Source organism: Tigriopus californicus, chromosome 7, assembly GCF_007210705.1.
Source record: "Tigriopus californicus strain San Diego chromosome 7, Tcal_SD_v2.1, whole genome shotgun sequence".
Classification (NCBI taxonomy): domain Eukaryota; kingdom Metazoa; phylum Arthropoda; class Copepoda; order Harpacticoida; family Harpacticidae; genus Tigriopus; species Tigriopus californicus.
Window position 1 is genome coordinate 11,089,388 of NC_081446.1, and position 17,857 is coordinate 11,107,244.

The 17,857-nt window shown below is 39.3% G+C and overlaps 1 protein-coding gene across 1 annotated transcript in view; it reads left to right on the plus strand.

Moving 5' to 3' along the window:
- Nucleotides 1-5,760: 5,760 nt before the first annotated feature.
- The window catches only part of LOC131883981 (globin-like), a 13,734-nt gene continuing 1,637 nt past the window's right edge, over nt 5,761-17,857 (plus strand). The window contains exons 1-3 of the mRNA XM_059231595.1: nt 5,761-5,901; nt 7,400-7,681; nt 12,701-12,894. Coding sequence (XP_059087578.1) covers nt 5,850-5,901; nt 7,400-7,681; nt 12,701-12,894 — 528 coding nt within the window. The 5' untranslated portion in view covers nt 5,761-5,849. The remainder of the gene's footprint in view (nt 5,902-7,399; nt 7,682-12,700; nt 12,895-17,857) is intronic.

The window sequence follows — 17,857 nt, forward strand, 5'->3', positions numbered from 1 at the left end:
AATGGGAAACTGAAAATCTCCTCTCAATGGTTTCAGCTAAAAAATGTGATGTGGAATAAATTCCAGTTTCGCGTTCATTGCCGAAATTGTTATCTGCAGGAGAATATATCAAATAGAAACATCAAAACGTGTTGGACGTTAAAACACCTTCGCCGGAACAATGCTTCCAATTGATGGCTATATGGCTTCAAACGTTACACGAAATATGGTTTACGTACGGCACTTCAGAGGGCTTTTTATGAGTTAGTCTTTACCAAATATGGGCGATTCCTATTTCTTGAATTATAATGCCTTTGAGTTGTTTCTGACTAATTCTATCAAAATCTGATGTTCAACATGTGACCCAGGTCACATAATGTCCGGAAAAGAAATCACGTTCATGGCAGGTAACCAGTAGTTAATTTAGCAATCTAACGTGCCTCTTCCCCATTTCGGTTTGGCTATCTGACGTTAGAAATGTGAGACCCTTTTTCTCCATAGAGAAAATTCAAGACATACTTAAAGATGGCTTATATTTCATTTCTAATCGGTTTAATCCAAGCATGTGCCGGAAATCAATGGTACTATTAGTACAACAACGCATAGAATTGTATGTTATTACCGCTTGACTTTGCCTTTTGTGAAGGATCAGAAACTCTAGTCAACGTACTGCTCGTACCTTCATTCAAGTCTTGAATTGAGCCATTAATTTTAATAAGGACCTCAACTACGAGAGAACTCGAGTGTATGAGAGTCCCCTCCTCCATGACGTACGATCCACTTTTAGATCATGTGTTAGCTTGTTAAATAAGCACCTTAACTCATTCAGGGCTTGGCGACAGAAACGGAAACATTTCTTGTTCTTTTGACTTAAGTGAAAAGAAATACGTTCCTCCGACATTCCTTTTCAAACAATTACTTGCTGCAATTGCTCTTTATTAACGCAGAAACACTACCTCCAAGAAATCGGAGGATGTATTCCGCCCATGGTCAAAGCATGAATCCTACTTAAATATTAAAAAAAACTTCAGTTGGTGCAAATAAAGAAAGCAGATGTGGTTGCAAGTTTTTTGGTTTAAATGACATTCTCTTTAACAGTTAACATATATTTTAATGTTTTAGAGGAAGAAAATCAGTGGAGCAAATTACTAACATTACCGCGTCAGCGCCGTCGTATTGAATGAATAAACAGTTTTTGTCCATCATGATCATCATGATCTGCCCTTATCAGTATTGCTAAATGCTAAATGCAAAACGTTCAGGTTTTGGTCTTTGAAGAGATTGAAGCGATGTTAACAGAAATAATAAATATGTCTATTTTGGGAGTCCGAAAAATGGATGAAAGACCCGGAACTTCACGATAACGCCATTTTAGAAATTTAATGGAATTAAAGTTCCTTTTTACAAATAAGGAACGACTGATTCTCATTTCAATTTTTCTAGTCAAAAAAGTAAATTGCAGTACCGGTCGAATCAATGCACATGCACACGAATACTTTTCCTTTTCAAATCATTTTTTTATCATGCCGCACTCTAATCGTCAAGAAAAAAATCTTGATTTTACCGGTGCAGTGGTTGCTTAAAAAGCAATAAGTAATAAGATTCTGGGATATAAATTTTCTAGCCAATTTTCGTTTCCTAGTGTGGTAATTTCTAGTGTGGTAATTTAATCATGAGTCTCAATTGTCATGGAATAACTAGAACCATTCGAGGCCAGGTCCAATTTGTTGGTCTTGAGAGCTTTCAAAGGATGGACTAAAGTGCATTAGGAAACGAAACTTTCATCAACACACGATGGTGACCTATGGAAACTTCCATGAATCCATTCCAACTAATTTGTCTTCGCTCGAGAATATATGCATAATTAATGCTGGGATAATCATTGAACTTTCTGCCCCTTTCAACGAAGAAAAACAAGACTCGGGTAAATATGCAATGACTCAGATCTTAAAAACTGACGTGTTCAGTGGTCTCGATGCACGATGGATTCCTATCGTGTCTCGTCAAACACCTTTTGGCCATTCTAAAAGCACTAAGTGGCTTTGAGAAAAAGGAGCTTTTTACAGATATATGTAAAGTATGTTTTCATTTTAGAACCTAGTCGTCCCTCCATAACTTTGAAAAGGCACATCTTTTCCGAGATCCAACCCTAATGTTGGTCATCTATAACATGTACATACGTCCCCATCTTGAATATGCAATGTCTGTCTAGAACCCTTGCCACAAAAAAGATGTGTTGGTACTTGAGGCCTTCAAAGACGCTTCACTCGCTTGATAAAGGGCATGAGTGGAAAATCTTATCCGGAAAGGATGACGTCCCTTGGAATTACATCCCTTGAGGAAAGAAGGAAGAACCTCGACCTAACCCAAAAATACCGCTTACTCTACGGGATAGACCAAATAGAACGGCCACTCTTTTTAACTGTTGGTAGCCACCCTACGAAAAATACTAGAAGTGCTCTAAAAATGGACTTGGTCCAACCCCTGGCTAGGCTGAACTTAAGGAAAAACTTCATTTCAAACCGCGTTGTCAAACATTGGAATGAATTGCCACGTAACGTGCAAAACGCATCAAGTCTATTGTCGTTCAAGAAATACTTAAAAACCGTCTGACCAGGGCACGAAGCCGTCACACTGGTTCTGGCCTTTATTATATTATTATTACTATTATTTTTTTTGTCTGTGTCGATTTCTTGCAACTTGCTTTTGCCTTAGTTTAATGTACATATTCTTTTTATACACTGATCTTATGTTTGAGAATTAAAATACACCCATACATACATGGAGCGTGAGCCTTTTCAGGGTGGTTCAGTGGATTGTATTATTTTTGGCTACAGATTAATCCACAATTCTGGGGAGGTTTATCTTATGTTGAAGAAATTCCACCCTTAATAATGGAGTGTGGTACATTTGAGACCACTCTGAACTTCTATGGAATACTCTGAAGCTCACCCGACAGGTCTCAATTTTTCAGTTGGTTGATGGTATATCACCCAAATGTAAAGCCGGTCTTCTCATTAGTCATGCCCCCTGAAACGGAAATTCTTTGCAGTTGGTTTTTACATCAGATTTTGGAATGGACTATGTTTACAAATATTTGCTAGTATTCTTAGATAAAGCAGCCTGTCTTCTCAGTACCCTTGGTTATTCGGCACGTTATGCTATCTAACTACTTTTGAAGTATTTCTGGGTTCAAATTTGCAATGTCATTTCGAGCTTTCACACGAGGCGTTCATCTTTATGAAGGCAGCAAGAAAATTGGAAAAAATATGTCAAGATTAGCCATTCACTTTCACATAAATCTAGTTTGAGGGAGCTCTCTAGCACCTCCCCTCCCTCCATAATGATTAAAATGGTATCAAGCCACAGTTGATTTGGGCCACTTGACATGGAGCAAGTTGAATTCTTCGCCTGAGTTAGAAATTGGTGGCGATTGAAAACAGGACGAGGGCAAATCAAATCAGAATCATACCTAGTTGATAGGTTGTTACTTTGTGCGATTAGGAAATGGTTCTCCGAGAGCAATGCTTCAAGGCCAGTATATACGTTTTTGCATGAACTCCGAACTTAGCACTCAAAATGCAAAAAGCGGCAATACCAAACTGAACGAATGTACCATACGTTTGGGTCAGCCTATGGGCAAACGATTTCCCAACTAATAACAAGACTTTCCGTTCCTTGTTTCCGAGAAAATAGTAGCTATTTACTTAATGGCCGATGATGTTTTTGCACGAAGTTTGAGAAACCCAAGGTTTGAACAAAATGATTATGGTCAACACACCTTTGGCGAAATTGTTATTTCGTGCTATCGAGTTTGAAGAGAAGAGCGAGAGCGAGTCTTAGTTAGTCCAAGCTTCTCTTGAAATGAGAGAGTATGAAAAGTCTTAGGTATTGACCACGTTGGCTTGTTGAAATCCAAACTTTAATAAAATTCCTCCGTGCAAAGAAAGTGGTGGCCCTTGACAAAGCAATTTTCTTTCTGTATTAACAGTGTTCTAAAGTAAAATATTCTTGAAATAAGTATGAACCTAAGTTGCCCTGAGTTGCTTTGAGTTGACTGGTGACTGGAATCTTTCTTTCCAGCCACTCGTGAAGAGAAACCCATGAAATAAAGCTTTCATCAATGACATTTCATTGCCTTAACGTTGGAAGGTGGCTATAAATTCTGATTCAATGTTTGCTCAAATGCCAAGACATATCCGTTTTTTCTTCGATGAAATACAAAAGAAGCAACCTTTCTTTAAAAAAGTAGTTCAGATTAGTACATTAAATCACATTAGGTGCATTAAAAAGTATCACTGATCCAAACCTAGTCACATTATATTAATAGTACTGGAATGATTGTGTGATATAGGTTGCGTACATGTATCCTCACACATTTCCGATTATATGTCTTTGTTCTCCATTCTTCTTTGCCTACGTCATGCTGATTCTGCTACTGTACGTCTTACCCATAGATAACTTCATAAATAGATAGATCAAAAGCGCTGCGATCGCTTGTTTTCGTCTCAGCTGTCGCTGGTGGGCAAAATGTTTCATTCGTATAGTGAAGCTACTTAGGACAACTATGGTACAAATTTGAATCGTTGATGGCTCGTCCAAATTCAGAGTAGAAACCCCTAATAAGACTCCTTGTCAAGCAATTACTCTCGTCTAGCACGCTTAATAAAACGGGTTTGAGTAAGTTGTCTGACCACATTTTTAAGAGCGAAATTTTGAAGGGGTTAAAATGGGGCTCAAGTTAAAGTTTTCATCCATGTGGTGGAAACACTTAACTGAAACGCAAGGAACAAGCTTGGGTTCAGGCAGACCTCAAGAGGTGTCAGAATTACCTTAATTACGTAAAGGTGCAATCATGGCACCCACATTCAAGCACATTGTTGGAAGATTAAAACGAAATTCCGAATGCCTCATCATTGCGTTGCAATTTCTGATACATTTGTTACACTTTCGAAATTTTCGACAGGCGTTGCTCAACAAGGGCAATCAATAGAGTACATGATTTGCTCTACTAATGTCCAAATCTTTTTTTGACATGTTACGTGTATTATGCCCTAAAAAGAATGTTTTTTTTATTATTCTACCACTCTTTCTACCTGTATATTTGTAAGATTAAAAAAAATAAGATTGAAGAGGAATAACAAACGTTTCATGATAATAATTCAACTTGTCTGAAGCGAGATTTAACGAAATATCGTTGTCCCTTTTCCACTAGCGTCAGCTGACCTGAAAACATGCTGATGCAGTACAGCTCCTGTTGAGCTTAAGCATTCTAGTTATCGTTTTTTATGGTCTTACCATAAAGACCTCCTTCCATACTAGAGACCCTTAGTAATATATCGACATATATCTTTATAAACATTTTCTTTTGCAACAGCTTAGTTATAACAGTACGGTGCACTTAGATTTTGGAAATCATCGGGAAACAAAAGGAAATGAGGGTTGGTACAAATGCCTAAATCAGTATATTAATCCAAACAATTTCTTTTACGCTTTTTAGTGTATCATTGTAGCAAGTCTAAAATTGAAACACGCTAAAACTAGTTTAACCACTCCCGGACCCACATGAGATAGAAATAACTACCAATGTTATCAAAAACTGCCATATTTGGCTTTTAAAACCAGTCTCTTTTCAAAAAATGCAGCCCCTTTGAACGATAGATGGCGAAGCTTCTGAAATTGATGTGCCAACTTGAAAACGTGTTCTACTGTACCTTTCCACTTGACACATACATTTCAAAAGAACTGACGCATGTCATCCTTGCCTTTAACAGGACCCGCCTCTTCGTGGTCAATTCAATCATAAAGAGCAAGCAAGAAAACGTTTTAACGTGCATTAGAGAAGGACTCGAAGACATGAAGTATTCTCTATGGGATCGGATATCTCTTGTCTTAAGTTGAAGATCCAAGTCCATACTATTGGTGAGTTCAGTCATGGACAAGGACAATGATCTAAATGATGGGTCATCAACGTAATGGGACAATATATGAGCTGACGAGGGAAGCGACCCCTTGAAGCAATAGAATTAATTGAAGCGAGATGAAATGACGCCGCTGGGGTCCAGGTGCTTGCATGGTCATTGCAAAGCTGGACCGATAGCTCTTTGTCCAACTTTGTACTCGTACATTAATACTCAAGATCTCCTACTTCCGCCTGGATGAATCATGGAACACTGAATGTAAAGTAATCCTGAGTAATGTATTTCCAATGAACGAGATGGCCTTAAGAGCCTAGAAATGTGGAACTGACGATACGTCGGCTGAAATCGAAGAGATATCTAAGGTATGCATTATTTCATAAAGGTAGAACTGCCCACCTCATTTCTTCCCCTCTCGTCCATGATAGATGCGCCATGAGCTAGGAAATGCCTAACTGAAGCTCGGCCAGATCTGGGCAAAACGAGAGAACGGTTGTAGAAAAGGCTCTTCGTGTCGTTGAAGGCCGTTGAATGGCCTTTAGTAAGCGAAGGCTGCTGCAGTGTCTCCCCTGTAGGCTGGAGGAACCAGCAGACGAAGGAAGTAAGAGAGCGCTCGGTTTCTGACAACGAGGTGCAGCTTGTTTTTGGTTACTTTTTCAAGTCACTTTCTTCGCAGTTCATGTTCCAACGCTCAAGTTGGAAGAGACTTTAGTTTCGGAAATAAAGTGATCCAAAGACAGCATCTTCATTGGTCCATAAAAGGTGGGAGACTTGGATTGTGAAAGGAGATCAATACTCTTTAAAAGCCATCAGGCACCAAACAGACTTTATTGTCCGTGTTCGTCGTTCGTCAACGTAATGTGAAACTTGAAGAGCTTGGTCCGTTCACGCAAAAGGATACTTGAACAAACAATAACGTTGATGTTTGTTCACTATTCCAATAATGGTTTTTCTCCCGTTGATACACTTCTTGGACAATTGTATTCGTAGTCGCCGAGATGTTTGAACTCCTGAATCGTCTGCTCACCATATTCATCATATGCGGTTAACCAGCATCTGATACTATTGCAGACTCGACTCATATCGCATATAAAAATGTTTGAACTGTAAGATGAGCTTCAGGTTGGGAACCCAAAAAGATCGTATATGGCTGGCCTGAATATGCAAATTGAATAACGTTCCCGACAAGATAGGAAATTTTGCTTCGGGTCCCAATTTGTGATAAGATTTTTTTCCAACTGGCCTGTTTCCCTGTCCCAGTGAAAAACTTCTTTTCCTAGAGATATTTTCTGCTCAGCTTTGGGAAATTGCATTTAGACGGGGAAAAAAGGCATAGCCTTGAAAATCCTGGGGAGTCACAGAGAACAAAGTCTTAACGAACGAACCAAGACATCCCAGGGTTCCAAGGGACCTGAACAGCTTGATATCTCGATTGCTTCACGCAGACGGAAAAGAAACGTCTGAGAACTAGACATAAAGAGTTTTTTTTTTTTATCTTTCAGGAGGGATTGACCAAGAAGTTCTCAGAATGGGGAATGAAACCTCCTCCACAGCGTCCCACGTGGTCCAACAGATCCAAAGCAATGTCGAGGAGAAGTGGGATCAAATCCAAACTGTCATTAACGAGCAAAAGACCAACCAGAACGACATTTCCAATGGTTCCAACGGAGGATCGTCTTCCATATCTAATGAGAATGAAGAGCAAGAGGTTTCGACTGAAGTTCAAGGTTTAGACCCTTTGGACCTTGAAGAAGCACCCTCTTTAACAGCAGAACAGATTCAAGGTAAACGATGGTGGCTTTATGTTTACCAATATCACCGTACAGGTAAACGAACTCTGACTAAAGATAGAGCAGGTCTTGGATTAGTGAGATCGAAGGGTGGCACTTTTTCTAGAGTCCGTAAACGCTGTGCCCATGAAGCTTCACCAACCTTCATGAACCTTCAAGGACACGATTTGAGATGACACAAGCTCAACGCAAAGGCGTGAGTCAGTTTGGGTTCTCTGTGGAATCAAAAAAGCTGTTGTGCCACAAAATATACACAAATAAAAGGGTCTGATGACAATTGCTTAACACTTCTATTCACCTAAGGAGTACTACGCAGTTAGATTGATGAGCTCAAAAGTCCCATTGGGCCCACTCAATGCTTACAATATGTTCTGTAATGATAGACTCTTCGTGAGCCACGACCTAAAACTATTCCCTGAACAATACTAGGTTATTTCGAGACCCTTTTATTTCCTATTGACACCAATCAAGGTGTTAATTGAACTTGAGGTTTGACCTTCGAGACTAGGGGCGTTCTTGGATCAAAGCCTTTCTTCTTTTTGTTTCGTTCAAAGCGTGTGGCACTCATATACCTACGCACTTCTATTGTACTAAGTTTAATATATGCTACTGTGGCCACTGATTGGTGAGAAAAGCAATAGAAAAGTCATTTGAGAATGTGGGAGCAATGAGACATTTGCTGGAATTAGGCATTTATATCGTAAGAGTGTGTTCCATAACAAAGCACTTTCATGCTCCAACAACCCACATGTACGTTCCCAGGTAAAGACCAGCAAGGATTTGTGTCAAAGCAACGTCAATTGCGCTAATCGTACCTCTAAGTCATGGGGCAATTAAATCTTGGGCGGTTCTTCTTTGAATTCTTTCTAAAAAGAAAAACTAAAGAAAACTTGGACCATACAAATTATCGATTGAACTATGTTCATTTTTCATTCACGCCTTTCTTGAATGGTTGTGTAATAGCTTACAACACTCTGAGTCGTCGAACTCTGAAGGTCGAATACAGCCTTTTCCAGTTTGAGCCAACTTCTTGCCGTTTGAATGCCTTTGTGCCTGGAACGTGACGCCAATCTTAAAATCAACTCCAAAGGCGAAGCTCCAAGTTTGAAGAGGCCTTGTGGTGGTTCCAGATGTTGTATCTGGTTCCAAAGGTCAATTCCCGGACTCGTCCAATTTGCATGGGCTTTCAACTTGTCACCTAAATATTGCTTTGGCAGATCTGTTAAACTGGATAAGGATTTTTAATGAATCTGACAATCTCGGCCAAACACACACGTTATCCAAATACACATATTTAAACACCGGTGAGAAAATGTGTTGTCGTAAACAGGGCAGTTAGCGTGTTCAGAACTCAAGCACTCAGTACAAATTTAAAATCTGACTCTGGAAAACTTTTCGGCACATATATGGGCCAATGGCTGGATATTAAGAGTTGTCATGACGACACCCTTTCACTCTCTGAGGTGTTGTGTACTTTCGAGGGGTCGTCTTTCCACGTCTTTTTTGTCAGCCCTCATATGTCCCATATTCCACTATCACTCACTCTATCACTCACTCACTCACTCACTCACTCACTCACTCACTCACTCACTCACTCACTCACTCTTTGGCTCAAGTAATGGAACACTAGAGCACTGTTGACTCTGTTCAACGTCAGTGAACCACATGAATCGATCGACAGTCTCCCAAACCAAATACCACTTGAAAACGAGATAGACAGCGTGTGAGTTGATCCATCACTTGCATCGACATCCAATGATTATTTACAGGCATATTTTGTACGCACTTTACTACAGCAGGGGGTTAACAATACTGATTGAGCACTGAAGGGATGTTCATGAAATACGCAACTAATGAATAGAATACATGATTGGTTTTAGGAGTAAAAACGGCTTTAAACATATGTCAAGCAATGAGCGATGATTAGGGTCGTCATTTTGGTAGCTGGAAGAGAAAAAAGCGCTTGGCCTCGTCCCTCATGTTATAAGTGCAGGATTAGAAATAATTCATGAATCTTACACAGAAGCTATGTTTGTTTGCACGCATTTAAGAACGTTGCCTTTGAAGACTCTTATTTAGTTCCAACAACATCAACCCAGCTACTAAAAGCAAATATACCGGGTGTCGAGGATAAGATTAGACAAATTTGTCACTTTCACATAAAAGCATCATAAATTTCTTAAAAGGTAATTTTGAGAGCTAAAATTCTAACATGTTATAGATTAGACTACGTAAAATTTACGTTATTTTTTGACATTTTTTTATTTAAAGCTAAGTTTTCGAAATATGATCCTTTTGAAGCAATGACTTTAGCCAATCTGGTCCGAAAACAGTGACAAAAAGTGCGGATTTTGGCTGGAGAGAATTTTCAATGGTTGATCAATTCGGCAGCCAAGAACTTTAGTTAAAGGGGGTCTTTCTTTGCAAGTTTCTTTCTCAACATAAGACCATACAGCATAGTCCAGAGTTTTAAGATCTGGAGAATTTTGGGGCCATAGTTTAGGCCTCCAAAACAGGATTACATCAGTAGGAGCTTGTCCTTTTGGCTGAATGAGCAGGAGCAAAGTCTTGTTGCTATACAAAGGGCCGGTTTTATGCTACTTATCTCATCCAGGGTATCACTGTAGACTTGAAAACCTCAATTTAGGCATCTGCATTAAGTCAAATCCTTCTGGCAACCAGATTGGAGATTCTATCCAATGCATCACATTGGTTTGCTTGGTACTGCCTTGATGCATCTTTTTATTCCAGCTACCACTCTTAGATATCTAACTGCTGGTGTTGTTGCTTTCCTAGGAGGGAGATTACGGTTACCTTGCCAATGAAGACAGTTTTTGACATCATAAATCGTCCGGCGGCCACTTTAAGGTTCCAACTTACTTCTTTGGAAGTGTATCCCGCACACAGCAAAGCTACAATGGATTCTCTTTTTGCTTTCATAGATTTAAGCTTTGACTTTTTTGTATTTTTGTTTACATAAATGAAAAGAGCGGACAATGACAAAAAAATGATATAAAAGTCACGCAAGCATGAAAGATTTCAAGGATTTTAGAGAGAAAAAACTGTGTGTCTAATCTTATCCTCGACACCCGGTACTTGGGGCAAAAAGGACCAACGCAAAATGTAGGTACATATATATGTTATATATGCTATAAATTTTTCATGCAACATGTCTTTTTTTGCGATATTTTTCCCTAATTGCCTTGAGCGAGGTCACGCTTTTTTCAAATTGGAAAACATCGCTCTTTACCAATCTACACCCTTTAACATTATTATTCTCACCATGTATTGATCATTTACAAAAATACCGCACACACACTAATTGCACAGCTATAGAAGATATAGATTATTAGCTAATGATGCCCTCTTCAGATGTCATAACCCCTGTTTTTAATCATCTGTACGTAATGCCACTTTATGAAGTCTTGTCTTTTGCCTTTTAAAGCTAAGTAATGATACATTTCCTATTCTCCAGCACATTTCCATGATTCAGGGATAACTCACGAACGGAGAATTGTTTAATCATTTAGAAGCCACTTTCCCATGGCCTTGAATTGAATTTCCATATAAGTACGTTAGGTGCTTCTTTGAAGATGAGCTGGGCTTAACCAAGCTGGAACATTTTCTCTCTGATGTTTCACTTCGTTTCGCGGGGAAGAAAAGTCAATGCGATTCTTTTGTATCCGTTGACGTGGGAAATGTACTTGAATATATATAGAGCTGAACAAGGGTGGAGTGAATGGGATAAATCGCATTGACATCGAGATTACTGATCTTGAACTAGGTCAGTCTTCCCTCTCATGTCAGATTATCACGAACCGTAACTCCACAAGACTCAATCATAGACATGCTGTCATGAACCGGCATTGTAACTAATAGGCGAAACATTTTTTTTGTTTGTTGTTACGGATTTGCTTTTATTGCATCTCGAATTATTTTCTCAGAGTTTACAATCTCCTTCGTCGTTTTTGGTAATTTCCTGATCATTGGAACGTGTTTGTGGAGTCTACAACGCCATTGGAACCTCTTTTATTTGATTAGCGAGAAGCTATGCCCACTCATACATCATGTATTCAGCCTTGTAATCTTTTGAGGGATGGCTTAAGATCAGTTAATCTAAGCCCATAGCTTTTGATCTAGGCTTCCCAGTTCCCATCCTCTGTCGAACTCCCAAAAACATTCCCTCAGAAATAAGTCAAAAACCAACGTCAGAGCACAAAAAGGTCCCATTTCCTGCCTTGGAACAAAATTGGAACCTTCAGAAAAAGGAGTTGCTTACCAGAATGCAATCATTCCATCATAAAGAGGTAAACTAAATCAGCTGGGTTGATATATTCTCCTGGAACGGTTCCAGGATTGCCAGACTTTTCGACTGATCTGCCAAAGGTAGGAACAATACTTGGGCTGTTTAACCTCATTCCATTTGACGGCGTCTCATGTCATGCAAATTGCCATGCGAGCAATGGAAGGAAATTGACTCTTCAAAGATGACGAGATGTGACAGGTACATAAACGCTATATCCGTCATTCGTGTGGAAAAATATGTTAATACCTTTCAAAAATAGTAACCTTTCTCTTCATATTGAATCCGCACCTTTCGGTATTTCGGAACAATTGTGTTCCCTCTTCATTCTCTCTATTGTGATGAACTCACACCCATTCATTTGTAAATTCTTCGATAGCTAGTATTTTAGGGTAATTTGAGCAAATTCCGTCTAATTTATGAGTCGCAATGTCAGCATTAACCAACGAGCCAAACATCCAGTGACATTGGCAAATATTGGATCCAGACCAATCAATACTAATGCACTCTTTCTCGGTGGCTTGAGGAGCCTCACACCGAACATGTTGCTTCTAACCTCGTAGAATAACAGTATTAGAACGTAGCTAGGATTGAGGGTTCGTGTATGTACACAATGCCTTGACATTTGTTTTTGCTTGAAAGCATGATGAAAGAAAGTTGTTCCACCCTTTTCTCATGATACTCGGGGGTCTTCCTTTCGCATTTTTCAGAGGTCAAAACTAGTTGGATCACGTTGAAGGACAAGTTGAAAAACATCGGCGTGCTCACCTTCCTCCACTTGTTCGACCATCATCCAGATGCCAAGAACAGCTTTAAGTCTTTCACGGACATGTCCACGGAGGACCTGAGAGAAAACGAAATATTTCACAACCACGCCAACAGAGTCATGAAAGTGATCGAGAAGGTAAGAAACGTGATCCAAGGTTCATGGGTTCCATGCGGTACAAATGGTTCAAGTGGGCGCAATTGAGATCGCTCTGAGAACAATAAAAGATGACTTGCAGATACAGAGAACGAGGCCTCTTTATCTTTTTTTTGAGGAGGAATTTGGAGGCTTTGTGGTATTTGCTCTCAACTTGGGAAGACTTGTTTTATGTGTCGAATGCTTTCGACATGGTTAAAGAAAAAGATTCAAAGTTCTTGAAGAGTGGCAATTGTCATCTTTTTGGAAATCCTGTGGTTAGCAAACAGTTCTTTGAATAGGGTGACAAATACGTATGGTTGAAGCTTACTTCATCTTCAAAAGATGCTGATTTCCCACCTTCTCTTCTATTTCCCCAAAGGATCATTTTCCCAAAACAGTCACTTATGTACCATATGTTTTAGTTCGGAAAGTAATCCTCATTTTTAGAAGATAAGCTTTCTGTTCTCACCAGATCAAAAGAACCGATTTAGAACTTAAAGTTAAAGAATTTATCCAACGCAAATAAATTGTGGAGGAAAGGACCACCATTCCTCGACCCTCGAAATTTTAGTCAAAACAGTGTCACATGAGATGCATTTGTTGCATATCTCAGTGGTCTGTTTTATAACTGCTTACAATCTGTTTACAACAGTTTGTTATGCTAACAGATGTCCCCATATTCAAAAGAATACTGAGACGTAAAATTGAGCCGCATTTGTGCTGAATCAAACAAACACGAACGATAGATTGTGCATCCAATAAGGATGGCCTTAGTCATTTCTCAATAAAAGGAACGGATTACGATTCCCGCTCCTTTATTCAAAATAAATCATTATTTATTCAACCATTTCTCGTTAAACCTGTAAATGAGTCACTCGTCAATGACATTTCTTGTAATCTAAATGTTCAATATTTTACGACTATTTCCTCGTCATGGCCATTAATTGTCATATATAAAATGGATACTTATTGCCATAATATGTAAAAATGCCAAAGAATAGCATCTTATATTAAGCCACACGCAGCATCCAACAATCGATCATGTTTCTTACCAAAAGATAACTAGGGGTTTCTATCTAATTTTCTTTTACATCACCATAATGGTGAAGCAATAAACACACTAAAGATATCTTATCAGCGGAAATCCAAAAAAGGATGGATTACTGGTTCAAAACATGCATTTACAACGATCGACAGAATATCTGGTTCAAGGTTTGGAAATGGGGCGACAAAAAGGAATGATGAAAGCAACAGAACAAGGTTGTCTTGAAAAAATGGTTAAGCAAACTTTTACGCTTTGATGAACCCCTATCAGTTGCTTTTGTCCCTATTCTTGGCAACCAACAACTAGAAAAGAGCCGATTTAGATTTTTTTATCTCAGCCATGCGGTCATTCTTCGAAACGAGCCACGCATTTATTCTTGGACTAGGCTCCAAATTGGCTTCGGAAGGGCCTTTGAGCCGCAAGGTTGAGTGCTTTCCCCATTGAAGGCCAATAATACGACGTTAGAGGACTGGTATGCTCGTTCGCCAAAAATGCCAGGGTTATTTGGCCGATTTTCCTACAGTGGCAAACAACACAGCACGTGAAGTATTGTAGATATTTTGGGATTAGAAGGTGAACACGGAAGGAATTTAGAAGACCGTCACTCACTTTCACTTTCCCACGTCATTTGCTCGTATTTTGAAATGCTGAGCTCGCATTCTCCAAATTAATACAGGATTTGAAAGTTTCGTGTTGTTCCAAGAGTTGGTAAACTTCAAATGCACAACCACGTGTATTACCACGAAATTGCAATTCTCACAAAGGATCCAAAACTGGAACAACTTACGTAGGAACGCTTGTTATCCTGAGCTGAAGGAATTGAGGACTCGGAGTCAATTACAGAGCATGTGATTGATAGATTCCATAGGAGTACGCAAGCAACAAACAATCCCACCTGTTACATCCTGATCCCTCCAAAGCCATGGGAAGTACAAACTACCAAGCAGTAAGTGGGCGGCATCTAATCAATCAAATACAGAGGGCTGTTCCATTGCTCGCTCAATCCTTTAGATTATGCTCAATGAACTATGTTATATGAACAAACACGTGCTCAATTGATAGCAATGTTGTTGAGGCTTTGGATAGTCGTTGCTATTATCGTAATTGGAAATGGAAAATGAGAAATAAGAGATTGGGTACAACAACAACAAAAACAACACGTATGATACGAGATTCCCGTACTGTCAAATTGGTTCATTGAATCCATCAAATTGTTTCACAGGAAAAAATGAAACCCAATCAATGAAGAAAGCTTCAACTGACTGTGTTGTAATTGTTGAGCATAGGCTCAGCACCGGGACATCCCATCTCCCTCTAACTCAGGCTAACTGGCTGCTGCCCACCGAGTTGCTCTCCCCGTGGAAGGGGATGGAGTGTGTGGCTGTGTGGCTCTCCCCTGTAGGGATTGGACATGGAGTGGGCAGAGCCCAGATTGCCTCAGTGTGTGGGGCAATCTTACACTCGTTTAAGTCAAAGGGCAGATGCCTCTTGCTTGTAACCCCGGATGGCACCGTGATCCACCTGGATGACCCGTAGCCCTGGATGGCCCGTAACCTCGGATGATTCACCCCCTACTTCTCCCCCCGTGTGAGGGAGATGCGTTGTAGTTGTTGAGCACATGCTCAGCACCGGGATATCACACTGATGACCCTCTAAAGTAAAAGCCCTTGCTATGTCATTTTGTAATACTAAAGATTTTAAAACAAGCGTCATGAAAATAACAAATATAGGTACGTGTCTTCAAAGTTAGCGTCACTAAAGGAAAATTCCTCAATTCTTCCAAGCGCATTCACTTTTATATGCGTATTAGCAAGAACATCCTTATTCATTAACATCCAGAAGAAGGTGCTTGTCTAAATGTCAGTAACCACGATTTATTCACAAAAGCCAAACATTTACAGTGTGAGATCACGTGTGGGTAGAATATACCAACTGAGATTAAATCCTTGGAACTAATACGTACGAGAGTTGATTTCAACTTAAGGTGAAAATTCGGGCCCACTTGGGTAAATGGGGAAATATAACATAAAAAAAAACCTTCATGGTCACTGCTTTTGATTCTACTTCAATTATCCATTTTTACTTGCGCAGTCCAATTATTTCCAAAACGTCACAACCTTTCTTGAGCGTAAGATGAAAACTGCTGCCAAGACTGAAAAGCACAAGAATAGTAATTGGTTCACGTTCATGCTTTGAGACTTAGTATAATGTGCCTCAAGCTGAATTAATGTACATAAAGGCCTTCACGTGTAGATCAGGAATCGTCAGAAAGACTGAAGGTTTCGCTAGCTAATGAATTGCTGCCCGTGGCATAATTAGTCTTTGAAGATCTCAATGAGCATTAACGATGATTTAGCTCCACTGATTTCTGGCATGTTGCATTAAAAAATTGGGAAGAAAGAGAGCTAATCAGAGTCGAGGAGTATTGATTAATTGGATGGATGTTTTTTTGTTGCGCTTTCAAATCGTGTAATTTCTTACTAAGGTATGTTAAGATTGGTTTTGAAAGTCTTGCATGAATAACTATCAAGATAATTGGAAACGAACTGAGCTTGCTTTCACAGAATTAAGGAATCAGACCACACAAGCAAAGATTCTTCTCCATCTCACCATCACAACGTTGAATAGAAACTCTGGAGGAGACAAATGATTTCTTATTTTAGTCTCACATGATCGATCAGGGAGTTCCAAACAAACACCCTGAAGCTATACCAATGGAGAGTGCAAAAGTTATTGGCAGCCCGAATTCCAATATCTGTCAAGCTTAGGAAATATCAAGACATCTCAACATCCATCGTTTTAGCATTACGGCGGTAGCATGGCCAAGGTCTGCGCTCACTGGCGTACAATCCATAATTCTTCGATATAACCGAATGATTCGTATGAAATTCAAAAAGCTTGTAAAATATGTTGAATTAGCGCGGATCAAATGAGCGTCAGTTTTTTATCATCGACTCATTTTAGGGAAAAAATCATTTGACAAAAATTCTTAAGTGTGTGTGGCATAGTAAATTGTGCGCCGTCAAGGACCCAAATATTCCATGAGATTTTTTGAATCGGCTTCAAGTTCGAAAATATTTCTTCTTCAAAAACTCTTTTCGGATGCATGAATTTTGATGTTAAATAGTTATCTCATTGGTTAAAATTATACCAATAGATGGTGCCCTTACATGAGCATACTTAATATTGCCCCTATGTAGATCACTTGATTTCCAGTGGACTGGAACCTGGCTGTTTAGGTTACAACATGAGGTCGGCAGTTTGGCTTATGCGTTAAAAAAATCCAGCTTTTGTAAGGATAAATAGAATAGGCAAAGGAAACAAGGACACGTAGAATCGACATAAATATACAGCTGCCTAGTTTATTGCACGTAAATGAATGCAGCTCCCTCTAGTTCGTTAAGGATCAGTAGTTCTCCAACCATAAAGCTATTTCCCCTATCGTTGTACTCGAAAGTCTGAATTCCTGAAAGAAAAGTTGTTTCCGGAAAAGATTAAGGCATTTCTATAGGGTCGGGTTTTAACAAAAAACATTGTATGAACCTGTGAAGGACATCTTTCTAACAACATATCCCATCTCAGTAAAGCATTTATGACCATTTCCTATTAACTACAAATATCAATTTCCAGTAATCACAGTCTAGTCCTCCTCCGCATTTCTAATGTAATGTAGCTCCAAGTACAAGACTTCTGAAGTATGGATTAATGTTTCAAGTCAAAAAACATGCAATCTTGTTGTTAGCCGCTGTAGCTTTGTACTTATGGACACAGCGCCCTGTCCAAAAAAAGATTGATGGAATTGTTCGCTAAGTACATTGGATTTAATTTTGTCAGATTTAGATTGAAATTTTCAACATCTCCAAATAATTTTTGGACAAAAATGTAATTTAAATATAAGGGCAATGTGCTCAAAAGCAC